The 13,794-nt window shown below is 31.1% G+C and overlaps 1 protein-coding gene across 1 annotated transcript; it reads right to left on the bottom strand.

The window, feature by feature from the left end:
* Nucleotides 1–1,404: 1,404 nt before the first annotated feature.
* LOC102595624 (ORM1-like protein 3) lies at nt 1,405–6,983 on the bottom strand. Its single transcript, XM_006343739.2, has 3 exons — nt 6,618–6,983; nt 5,134–5,282; nt 1,405–1,792 (listed from the first exon to the last, which is right to left on the bottom strand). The coding sequence occupies exons 1-3, from the start codon at nt 6,801–6,803 to the stop codon at nt 1,654–1,656; spliced, it is 474 nt and encodes a 157-aa protein (XP_006343801.1). The 5' UTR covers nt 6,804–6,983; the 3' UTR covers nt 1,405–1,653.
* Nucleotides 6,984–13,794: the final 6,811 nt, after the last annotated feature.

Genomic DNA, 13,794 nt, shown 5'->3' with positions numbered 1-13,794 from the left:
TGGCCCCCCCCCCCCCCCCCCCCCCTCTTTTTTTCCCTCTCCCTTGTTGATTACTCTATATAATGAAGAAAAAGCTGGCCAAATGATAATTGTAGCCAATGCGCATGTTCTTTTATTATTATTATAAAAAACATAGGAAAAAGATCTGACAATCTTTAATTTTCTTTGGTCATAATGTGGGATCCACAAACATTCCCCTCGATAATCGTGCAAAGGAATAATCACTCCCACTTCACTACATTTTTCAATTAATATATTATTTTTATGAATATATAAATCTTTTGCAAAAAAACCACTCTATTTCCAATCTTTTGATGATGATTAATCATGTTATAATAACTATAGTTCAATCTGAAACAACTTCAAATCAACTATACGAATTTCTCGTGATCATTTTTAAGGTAATAAGAAGAGTTTTCAGGTGATCATATAAATTTTCACGGATCATTACAAGTTTTAATAATAATTCTCTCTCAGGTTCATCTACATAAATTTTGTTACGACTAGCTCCAATTGTTGAGTCTCCCACATCGGCTAAGAGATATGGGCCCTTCGACTTCTCTTCATATGAGTTTAGACAATCTTTTCTTTATAAGTTATCTTCTGAGGTTGAGTTAGACTCAAGATTCATTCGACATCAATTGACTTCATCAGATGTCTATGAACAACAAAAACATCTATGTTACCGTGATTCAAACAATTTTAATTTCTCCTTACTCTAAATGATAAGCTTCAATCGACTCACATAGTCAATAATGTGAGGTGATGACTTGCGCTTGCCGCTTAGTATTGAATCAAATATTAAATGGTTAAAAGACAAAAACAATATAATGAATGGAAAAAAGTCTGCAAATTTTTATATATTTAAATTATTTTACAGTATGCTTTTCTGAAGATTTGTTAATTACTTTTACCAGTGGAGAATAAAAGCCTTAAATGGCTAATTTTTTTCTTTAATGTGTGGGTCGTTTTCTTTCTGGCCATTTTAGGAGGTTTCCCTTTATTTCCCCTTGTGGAAGTTGGATAATAAAAACAACAAAAAGTTTTTGCAACATTTATGAATCTTTTTTATCTCATGAAATTTATGTTATCTTAACAGAAATGCTGCCTTTTTCATCTAAACTTTTCACTTTTTTTCATGAATTAAAACATTTTCTGTTAGTCCTTTTTTGGATTCTGGAAAAGACGAATGACGAAAATAGAATAGAGAGAAAGTTAGAAGTAAAATTTTGAAAATGACATTTCGAGAATTATAATACATAAGTTGAGGGTGACAGATTTATGCCTATTGAAGCTTATAATCTTCACCCGAAACCAATAGTTCGATTAGGGATCAGTACACTACGATTTAAGGTCATTTCTTCAAATATTATCAAAGCTTATGATCGATACGATTCAAGAATATTGAGTTGTAACACGAAAAATATCATAACTCAATCGATATTCCAGCATTCTCATACAAACAGTTTTTACAAGAAAAAAATATCCACAAAGAGAGAACATGTTGATTTCTTTTACAAAATAATGATATACCCTTTCCAGTTCTTGCATCTGTACAGGGACATCCCAGTTTTACTCATGATGCTTAAAAGCAAATCAATTAGTACTTTTTTTTCCCTTCTTTCTGTGGTATGTATTCAGTTGAACCCAAGCTCATTGATCTGCATTTATCCCGAAAATACGAACCTTGTGCATATTGGGAAACTTGGCAACGACCAGTACAAAAACTGCGATTGTGTTGAAGAACAGCATGGGGTGTTGATAATCAGTTGTATGGGAGGCTATCAAGTAGCTGCGAAAAGAAACAAGTATGAGAACACCACTTGCAAAGGCTGATCATAAAAGGGGATAATAAAGAGGTATAGTAAAATAAAGAATCGATTCTATAGAGGGGAAGAAAAAAGAGGATCGTCGGGTAGCTGGTGCCACAGGCAAGGTGAATGGCAAACAAATCAATGTCCTACAACATCATTAATACAAAAGTTGCAGTAGTAGTTGGTTCTTGGTACAATAAATGAGAGCACCACCATTGCTGAGCTTCAGCCTTAGCTAGCCTTCAATAATTTCTTTTTTAAGTGACAGTGCATAAGCTAGTGTATCATTAATAAGACCCATTATTGTTTGATTAGCTACCAAACCGTATGCCTTACATTCACCTCATTAAGAGTCTAGAAAGTACTTCAAAATATCTAGGAAAGTAAAACGAGGGGAGAAGAGAAAGTTTCATCACTGATTAAAAAAAAGGATGAAATGAATAAGCAAATGCGGCAAAATTATTTTCGATATACATATTTCAGATAGGGAAGCAATAAACATGCCAACCACAACACCCCAACCCCTCCACCCCAAAGAAAGAACCCACTAGCTCAAACCAAGCCGAACGTGTACAAACTTCCTCCCTCCTACTCCCTTCCCATCAAATCCTGTGAAGCTTATTCTGATGAACCCCTAAAGAAAATTTCTTAAATGACTCTGTAAGAAACTCCATCTCCCAAAGCACAGCCAGAAATTATGTTAAAGAAAGATACATAAAGCAGCCACTTAACCGACATGTTGAAGAAATCAAAACGCAAATATAACATGCTTTGTCTACAACATATTAGTCTCAGAACATTTATATGCATGAATAATGAAATTGACAGTTCATATTGCACTTCATTATCCAAGACAAATTTTTATTAAAAAAAACTATGCAGCAATGCAAACAAGGCTGTGTGCATAATCCCATAGCATAAATAAAAGACTGACAATAATATCAAGATGCTTAAGTGCTGATTCATCATTTTACTACTTATACGAGCAAAAAGGTGGGCATTTCGTCGAATGCTCTTTCATCATTTTCTTTACCATTTTTATTTCAAGAATTGAACTCTCTACGATAACTATCTTGTATACAATTCAACTACCTTATGAAACTTGCTCCACTGACAAAAATACTACAAGAAAAATCCGTATTTTTTCCCCTTGAATATTGAAAAAGAACTAGTCATCTCTGCAAAATGTGCGCTTTTAGTAGGTGGAAATTAATGTGTAATGCTTTCAAAAGATTTATTTTGTGGCCCTCTTTTTTCTTTTTAGTCATTCAAAAACTCAAGCCTTATGAGGAGAACCACATTCCAGACCAACTCGATCCTGGTACCCCAGAGACAACTTTCTCAAAGAGCAAAGATTAGGAATTTAGACAAACATAACTATGAGTTTCCTCCTTCAATTCCACAAATTTAGTTAATTTTTCCAGGGTCAATGGTATAATTAACTAACTTCTAAAACCTTTGGGATAGCTACTACCAACAGTTATAAAACAAATCATAATTTTTGTGTCATCAAAGGTTCAGTCATTTCTTTTTTTCTTGTGTGTCATAAGTCCATCGAACATTAACTTTCATCAAATGAAAATTTGGCTTATTGCTTTCAGAGGGAAACTGTCTTTTTTCTCGTGGAGCATTTGGGTTCTCAACAAATCAGATGTTATAAGCATTAGTTAGGAACTCAAACCAGTTGTATATTCACCTTAGAGAGAAGTTCATTAGTGGCTTAATAGCTGTGCATCCTCAATAATTTCTTGTGAAACCTGGCACAATCATTCAACCATGGCATATCTAGATACCTTCTGCAGTCCTGCTGCAATCATAATATGCTAAAAGCCTAACACTTTCTCTGAAAGTATCAGTGTTTGGGTTTACCATGTCATGTGTAGGTCTTGAAGTTAAACGGAACCAACTTTCTACTAAACTATAATATGATTAGGGTATATAAATCAACTATGCATCAATCTAAAACTAGCCAGAGTTGGCTAATGAAACACTTAATATCCATTCGTCTCTAATGATGCAAATTAAGGGTTCTCCAGAACTAGAGATCTCTAAATTTTACACTTACCCCTACATGGACATTAACTCTTTGACAACAATTAACCTCAATTCCAACTAATTGGCATCACTCATACAAAACGTATGATTCTATTTTTAATTTTACCTGAACTCACATTAATTCAAACAGATATTTCAACGACTTGAAACATCCATCTTGGCTAACATTCACCCTCATGTAATATTGTTGGTGCCACAACCATTTTATACGATTTGGCCTTCACCTCCATTTCAGTCATCATATTCTATGTGTTAATTCCTCCTTTGTCATGCCATTCACTAGGAGACTGTGAAACCATTCTTTTTACCCTAAAAGAGTCGAAAGAAAAACCAAATATGACACTTTTTTTTGACATAGCCAAATATGACACTTAATCAGACACATTATCAACTCTTTTCTTTTTTCTTTTGATATGTTAACATGTTGAGCGGTGACATGAACCTACAACCTAAGGTTGAGGTAGAGGTGCTTTCCTCTAGAGCTACCCTCTCTTTGTCCAACACCCTATCCATTTATATGAGGTAACATCTTCAACACTGATTCCTCCATCATCAGTTTTTTTAGTAGTAACAGATTTGATCAATTTGCTCAGGTTGTGGTGATGCTTTGTTGAAGAAGCTATTAAGAATAAGCTTCCATTACAGCCTGTTATGTAAGAATTATATCATATATATTTTTTATTCTTAATAAAAACCCAACCCCTTGGTTTCTAGACCTCCTAAAAGTCAAAGCTTAGCTATGCTAGTGCAACGACAATTTCCACAAACTAGCTTCTTCTTTTTTTGATTTAGTAAGGGAGTTTCATTAAATGACATCAAGAAGATACAGAAAGCAAGCTTGTGTAATTAACACTTGTACTAATATCATTAACCATGGAAGTTATGCATAAACGTAATGCTAATAACATCGATTTGTGAGTAATCCATGATATTTTTTGTCTAGCTAGCTACTACATCTATTTTCTGACTTCTTGGACCGGTAATTGTTAACTTCCCAAATAAGAATAGTGTCGTATAAAATGAACCATTGGAAGTTTAGTTAATCAAGCCTACAAAATCATAGCTTAAGAGCATTACGCCCTCTAATATATATACTCTACCATGATCAGAACCTCTGTTGTAAAGTGCATCACGGTGAAATTTAGAAGCTTTTTCAAGCCAGTTGGTGAGATCATATACACATCAACTACACTTGAAAGCAGGAAATTTGTTCATAGCATTAAAAATGTAAATAGCAATTAACTTGCTGAAATTGACTACTTACAGCACCACAGGGACAACTGTTAGAAACTTCCTATTGCGTGTAAGCTGCTTCCCACTATCTATCTGCTCCCACCAAGTCAACCTATTGTAGATACCTTGGTCATCAGCAAATGGTGTTCCCTTCTTCCAGTGAAAACATTGATATGTGACCTGAAGATAAATAGACAATACGAAGGCATTTGTAAAGACACCTAAAATTTGGAGTATGTACAATTGTGTTCCCTTCTTCCAGTGGAAATTAGTGATATAAGAAATACATATGAATAGAGAAGGCAGAGTCTTTCACAAAGAGATAAAATCCAGAGTAGATATATAACAAGGTTTCCTCCCATGCTATAACATAAAGGACAGAAAAAAAAAACACAAAACAAAATAAAATGGTACCAAAGAGAAGAAGGTAAAGCTCATCAACTAGACTTCGACTGTTCGATATGCCTAAGAATTATGCATACAGACATTTTTTCAGGGCATACAACATAAGTAAACAGTAATAGTTAATTGCTAATAAACACATGAGACAGGGCAAAGCATAGCAAGAATGAGTTAAAAGACGCAAAAAAGGTAATAGAGATAATTAAGCTTTCAAATTATCAATCTTAATAGAAGTACTAATCATCCACATCTGAAAAAATCTCCCAAGTTTCAAATGTACTCGTTTCTCTGTACACTAGTGATCAAATAACGAAATAACACGGAACATCCAGCACACATCATAATTGTCATGAAAATGGCCTTGAACCTAACTCAACTCCAAAAACTAGTTCAAGTGGTGAAAGTTATCGAAACCAATATAAAGACACTAGAACGCGAGATGTCGACCAATATAGGAACCTTGGGCTAACTCAATCCTAAAAGGGAGTTCAAGTGGTGAGAATTCCCCAACATTAAAAGAGAATACAGTCCATGAACTCCATACCCTCAACCAATATGAAACTACAGCAATAATGTCTAGTAAAGTCGATTGAAATGGAAAAATCAAATATACTAGACACCGAAAAGGCCATAGCTTTCAATACACTTGGCATGTCAACTATCTAAGACTTAAATCAATCAATCACAAAAAGTAAAGCTCAGCTGTATTATTTTCCACTATATCTAGGAATCAAGACTAATACTAAAAGAACTTCAATTCACCACTTCTCCAGCTACTTCCCCCAGAATCTCTCACTTCCAAATTGTACTTAAGCAAATGATCAATGACCCAAAGCTGAACCTAGCTCAAATCAATTCCAAATTGCACCATAAGTCTCCAAATTCCACAGTACCAAAAACCCAGAAAACACAAAACAAACTAGACATGTAATCATAAGAATATCAATCAGCCAAACATTTAAACTGTTATTCCTCTAATCAGACCCATTTAAACAAAAAAAACTAAACTTGATTATAATTTATCAAAATTTGACTACTTTAAAGCAACCCATCATCATTTAACTGCAAAGAACTACTCGACTCCAACCGAATTAAAGGAAATTAGAATCATACGAGAAAATGAGAAAGATGGACGATGGTCCAAGCCATGCCAGGAGAGCAACCAAATACGGAGAGAACAACGAGCCATGAGAAGAATAGAATTAGGATGTAGGTCGTCCATACACCGGGATACGTGAACCACTCGGTATTCCGATTCAGATCCGTCGGCGGAACCGCCGTTACATAATAATTTGCCATACAATAAATTCTTCAAAATTCAATGAAAGTGAGATCCAATGTATAGGAAGATAATAATATGGAGCTTTCGTCGCCCAATTTGATCTGAAGATGAAAAAAAATGGCAATTGGAAAATAGAGTTCAAAGTATATTTTTTATCAAAGGAATATGAAACGACGAGCCTATAGCCAGTGGGTTTGGTCGGTAGGATGTCTTGAATTTTTACGAATGTTTGTTTTGCTAAATCAATATTTATTTAGTGACACATGAAGTATTATTTGATTTTAGAGTTAAATAATGAAAAATATATTTAAATTATTACTATCGTGAGTTTCATATCTCAATTATATATTATTTTTTTATCTACCTAAACGATGGCTTTTTTTATATTAAAAATATATTTTGATGCTAAATATTTATTATCAATCGTCCCTAAATGTAGGTAGACCAACTCAACATAAGATGTAATTTAATATAAAAAGAGTGATAGTTAATATGAAACTCGAAAAGTTGATATCTTAAATAGCTAAATAGGATAATAGACTGAAGTATTAAGCTCTGAAAAAAATGTTTACTATTGACTCTTGATTTATTTATTTATTCTCTTGCCTAAATAATTTGTTTTGTAATTAAGAAAAAATATTACTTTAACGAAAAATATTAAAGAAAATATACCCAAAAAATGGTTGAAGGATACTGTTAGAACTGCAGTATGGTGAGTTTGGATCTAAATTAGATGGTTTACTCTCTTGTTAAACTTCTAGTTAAAAATGTTAATTACTTATCCTTTAAATGTTTTCAAAATTCACGGAATTCGTTGATAATTAACCTAGGTCGACTGATTCGTTTTAAATTTAAAATATTTCTATAGGATCAAAAGTTTGAAGAATAAAGTATTTTAAAAGATGAATTTTCTTAGATATGAATCTCATAATTCTAATTATAAACAAAGGCATTATATTAGCCGATCGCGTTCTTTATTTGTTTTATGTTCAAAACATGTAAACCGTTTTTTTTTTTTTGCCAATACCACTCAAAAGATAAAAAAAAATGTGGATTTTGAGAATATTACAAACCAAAAGAGAAAAGACTTGTTTAACTCAAATAGACTTATTTAATTTCTATTTGAGTTAATACACTTACTTAATATCACCGCCAAATCAGAAAATGGACCACTTTCTACTTCTAGACTTAACTTTAAATAATTTTCACAAAATAAAAAGGACATTATTTAACTAAGTCAATAACTTTGAACTATATTTTATTTTAGTAATTTAAAAACTAAAGGTTCTTTAAACCACCCTTAAATTTGATTTGGTACAACAATGGTGGGGTCAATTAATTATTATGTGAGAAAAAAATCAATTAATTAGTTGGCAAGTCGGAAACTACATACTTTGTGACCTTATTTAAAGTCAAGTGTGAATATTCTATTGTTTCTAATTGACTATTAAACCAAAATATTTAAGTTATTGTGCTTCATATACAATTGGATTAATTATTTCATATGAAATCAAGCTATAGAAAGCTGTATCAAATATTAATTTAAACTTGTAAAATACATATTTATTAATGAGCAAATGAACTCGTAATAGTTGTTCAAATAGCATAGGCTAGCAATTGTGGTGCTTACAAATGGGCTGGATCATATAATGGTTAAAAAACCAAGCCCAATAGTAGTGCTCATAAGATGGGCCTCCTATTTCGTTCGAAGGGAATTCAACATGTATTGGGTTATACTTGCAATATTGCTTATAAATGGACACCGGACAGGATGATGTTCAGCAACAGAGTGGTCAAAAACTTGCCAAGTTCGGAATGTTATGGTAAAACTTCGTTTGAAATGATGTGGTAGAACGCAATGTGCCACTTGAAGGACACGATCCGTTGTGCATTTGTACATCCCTTATTTTATGTAGGAATGAAGCTGTTCTTGCCTCGATATTGTTGGTTCTGTTTCATCAGAATTCAATCAACATAAATGACTTAAAATCAATAACTCATTATCTAATGGATCTTTTCATTCATAAAGATCCTTACATTCCCCTGGACAGCCAAAACTCAATAACTAAAAAAAAATTGTCTTGATGCAACACAAAGTTGGATCACAAATTCAAGCTTTAAAATTAATAACTAATACTTGTATTAGAGTAGATATCTACGTAACATCTATTGAAATATGATCCTTCTTCGTACTATGCTAACACGAGATATTTTATTCATCGAGTCCACGATGAACCAAGACAAAAAGAAATAGAGGATGTAAGTGATGATGTGTGTGTGATCCCATCATAAGCCTGCAAAGACCATAATTAGCCCCACTACAAACATCATCATCTCAATTAGTGGACCCCCAACTAATTACTTGTGGGCCCCAAGCCCAATAAAAAAAGTAAACAAAGTCAGTGTCAATTGTCAGTTTTTACTGAGCCCAGCCCTCTCTTTTTGCCTACATTATAACCGACATTTGACGCCTCGAAAAGCAAAACCGTCCCATATATATTATTTTTCATTCGTCTCAATTTATGTGATACTTCCTCTAATTAGATATAAAATTTTAAAAAATAAGTTTTTTTTCTTTAAAAAAAATAGCTTTTGTGTCATTATTAGTTTAGTAGATAAGTAATTCTAAAATTAAATTATTTTTTATTATTAAAAATATTATTTTTGAAATAGATTAAAAATAAAAACGTATACGGTAAATAGGAACAGTGAGAATATATATTCTTGTTTGGTCTGAATTGAGAAACAAATGAAGACTTGTCGAGGTACCACTCGTAGGATTAAAACCACTGATTAAACCTATAATTACTAGGTTGTCTACATGTCACTAATTGCACCACAAAACTATCTATTACAGTACAAACCTTTTTTTTGTATTGCATGAAAGCCTAATTAAATTTGAATTTGCAAGTACAAAAATCAATTGAAGCAAAGTAAAATTCAAAGATATTGATTAAAAAAATCAAAGAAATGAGATTATAATTAAAATATAAATAATAGTAATATATTCACTGAAATCTCATAAATAAAATAAGAAAGAAATGTAGAACATACACAAAAAAAAATTCAATAGTGAGACGATTTACGAAAGAATCGAGAAAAAAGAGGTGTATGAAAGAAGAAGAAGAAAGGAGGAGGCAAAATTGTAGACATTCTCTGTAGAGAATATAGGGTTTTGTGATAATGGGGGCCCATTATTTGATGGACCTATCAATGATCATGGGCCTGACACAACCTTGAACTATGTGACCAATTCATCATTCATTCATTAGTGCCTCACATTAACAACCTACAACACTTTTCTTAATAAATGCCTCTACCTCAACAAAATCATCTTTTATGGAGTTAGATCTATTTTTTATTTTTTTTTGGTGTTAAATAGATATACTTTGGTTATATTTGAGGTGTGCAATAGGATATACTTTAGTGTTAATTGAAATGTTGAATTAAGCGTAAAAAAATCTCATATATTATATATTACTCTGTAATAGAAAATGATTCAAAAGTCTATACGCTATTGAAAAATATAGTATTAATAATCAGATATCAAAAATTCAAGTTAAAGTTATACTACCTATTATTAATATAAAAATCTTATATCATGTCATGTCTTTTTATCTGTTAAAGTATGCAATTTGTTTTTTAAGACGCAAGTTTGTCTATAAACATCATTATATTCGATGGTATACAACATAAACTCAATTAAATTTGATGCACTCATGTATACCTATACCTAAGGGAATCTCATACATAAAAAGTGTAATCATGAAGCAAAAAAAATTAAAGAAGGATTATTAGCCTTTTTTTCTTTTTTAAACCATGGCCCAATTTTTATTTTTTTTTCCTTTTCACCTCTTTAATTTTCTTTCAAATGTCAACCAAAGTCAAGAACTCATGTCAGCTTTTGTTTCCCACATTTTAAAAAAGCAGTGTGGATCCACCATTTAGGGCTATTATATAACTCATCACTTTTTTAAAATTCAAATTATATTTATAAAAATAGTAAAAGAACAGTGTCAAAATAGTATATATTCATACTACATTTATAATTAATGACTCTCAGTAGCAAATATCCCTATTGAAATCATACAGATTTAAGAGTGAAAGAAGAAAAAGATAAATCTGTGTTACTTTTTACCAAAAAAGAAAAAGAAAAAGTGTGTAAAATAAACAAACTCTAACCAGTTATTATCAATTGATAGAAGTGAATAATATCTGATTTTGTTATAGTGCTCTGTCTTCCTCAAAGAGGAAAATTAAAACTCAAACTATATTATGTGATAATGACATAATTTTGGATGTGATGTATCAACACTAACACATCGAATTCTATCAAAATTCCAAAATTATGTGTGTTTGGACGAGTGTAATACTAAGATGATGGGTAATCCATTTAATAAGAGTATCTTTTCTTTTAATAGGCTTGATGTTATACAAATATAACTAGCTAAAATTTTAATATATATAAATATCAAATATCGAGTCTGAAATCAAAAGAAGAAGTGACACTTCGTACAATAAGATTTTTGATAATTGCCAATTGCCGTAAGATAAAAGGAAAGAAAAATATAATGGACCATATATTATATAATATGGTCTGTATCCTAGGTATAACACAGTCTAGTAGGATTTCATTGAGAGTGATGTGTCAACACGCTATTTTTTTTAAATATTTAATTTAATTATCTTTAATTAACTTCATTCCTAGTCCTTAAAATCACGAACACGTATTAATTTGAAGTCGTCATGGGGTTAATTCCTAATTTGAATTCTAAAGTTATATATCTTTAATTTTTCACTTTATTATCTATATAAAAGATGGAATTCGTAATATTTGTACTCGGTTTAAAGTTTAAATTTTATACATTTATGCAATTACATCAGGTATAAAGTGACTCATAAAGCTTTAATCGATTAATAACCCGATGAAAATGGTAACTAACTTGTTATAACAAATTCATTTCTCTTAAGTCATCACATATTTGCTTTGAATGATCAATGATGGTTGAAATGGTTCCCAATGCATCTTTTATTAAAAGTCAAAATTAAATCAACTTCATAAGATCCATGCTAAAACATGCAAAATCAAATATATATTACTATATTCCAAAATATTAGTGTCATTTAAGCTGTAAAGTACAATTAAAGAAAAATAATAATATGAGATGATCATTGTGGTTAACATTTAGCACAACAGAAAAGACTTCTTTTGGGTCCTATGCTTCCTAAAAACTAAAAAGATGAATCTTCATAAAATTTTCAAATATAATTATGTTTTTATTTAACCTAAATATTGGACATATGTATCTTATTCCATATCACTCAAATCTTATCTTTTCCATATATTGTAGAAATATTTTATTTATAGTGGAGATAAAGTTAAATTTTTTGCTCTAAGACATGTGCAAAATTTAATATAAGTGTTGTGTTATATATAATATAATTTTCGACGAAGAATATTTACCTAATTAACCATCCTTTGGTCTTTGTATATCGATCAGTGTTGATCGTTATGATGTTAACTTGACCTAATATATATAACATGTAGATTGATATCACCTAATAGTGTTGATCATTATATATGAGGTTAACTTGACCTACAATATATAACATATAGATCGATCACCTAATATTTATTAATAATAACTTGTTGTAACCGGTTAAATTGCATGCATTGTTAGTAGTGAAAACTTATATTTTTGTAAAAGTAGGTCGAAAAAGATAGGAAAATTTAAGATGATTTACCAAAAAGTTAATGAGCTTTATATTTTTTTATTTATTATTTTGCCTTAATATTGAATTATATATGATGGGAATTAGAAAAGACAAAGGAGCATAGAGAACTTTTATGATGCCGTTGACTTAGGTATCAACGGTGATGATGAAGCGTGTGGTGTTTCAAGCAGACATGGAATCATAAGCCTTGTTACCCCTTTTTTTTTGCGGTGTTTGATATTCGTATTGAAATTTGACTAATCCAGATTAATTTCAATAATATTGCAGGATGCATTTTCCGAGTGACGCTCCTAACATAATCCTTTTTATTCTCAAAACTTGAATTCGAGAACTGTGATTGATTAAGAATAAATGAATCTTAACCATACAACACAATTCATGCTGATATAAAGGCCTTTGTTACCTAAAGATGAAGGGTTCTGATTTGATCAATAAAATTTGCTAAAGAGTAAATGGAGCCCAACCTTTTTAATTTGTGGGTCTTATTTTGATTCTCTTGTTTAGGCAACTACCCACTAAATATTTGGTAAGGCTGCTAGTTAGGGTTACTTATTATTGCCATGTAGAGTGACAAGGATGTTAAAGTTATATATGTTGAGTAATGTTAATATTTTGTCTATGTCAAGGTTCATGCGATAAATATTAGAGATGACATATATATATAGCTAGATTGAATATAATACGATTCTTTGTCGATTTATCATAATTTGCATATTGTCACCTTTCTAAAATGTATATTTTTTTCTTTGTTTGTAGCTTTGAAATGAATATTCTATCATATTAACTAGGTCGATATAGCATGCATGAAGTTATACCGATTATTAAGACTTGCATTTTACAATTTACCAACTATGATTCCTCTTGTTGCCATCTCTACCGCTCAACTTAAGGGTGTTTTAGTTTAAATTTTTTGTTAAATTGAAAAAGGATCATTTTCACACAAATGTCGTCAAAACAGATGGATAATATTTAAATACTAATGCAAAAGTAGCTAACTCGTTAGTACACCTTTACTATCAATAGAATATAACTATTGACCTCAATGACAAAATAAATCACAAAAAGATTACCATTAGCCAATTCATAATTGAAAAAGCTGATTTGGGTTAACAAAAATTGGAGATCAATTAGATTTGGGTGTGCTTAAAGTGTTAATTAAATACTTAGTGAAGAGTAGATTTTGGGTAAGCATCAAAGTGGCTAAGTCAATATTCTCAAACTATATAGATCAATTAAGATGTTGCATTGGGGACCAATATATATATATATATA

This window comes from Solanum tuberosum, unplaced genomic scaffold, assembly GCF_000226075.1.
Source record: "Solanum tuberosum cultivar DM 1-3 516 R44 unplaced genomic scaffold, SolTub_3.0 scf00048, whole genome shotgun sequence".
NCBI lineage: Eukaryota > Viridiplantae > Streptophyta > Magnoliopsida > Solanales > Solanaceae > Solanum > Solanum tuberosum.
The sequence above is the reverse complement of the archived record's forward strand: the minus strand, read 5'-3'. Positions and strand labels throughout refer to the sequence as shown.

Bases quoted from the DNA above. Each gene is read 5' to 3' on its own strand.
- LOC102595624 (XM_006343739.2), bottom strand. From the start codon at position 6,803: ATGGCAAATTATTATGTAACGGCGGTTCCGCCGACGGATCTGAATCGG. The intron at 5,283-6,617 runs GTATGATTCTAA...ATTTATCTTCAG, and splicing joins TCCATCTTTCTCATTTTCTC to GTCACATATCAATGTTTTCA. The intron at 1,793-5,133 runs GTAAGTAGTCAA...TTCTTTTCGCAG, and splicing joins ACAGTTGTCCCTGTGGTGCT to CTACTTGATAGCCTCCCATA.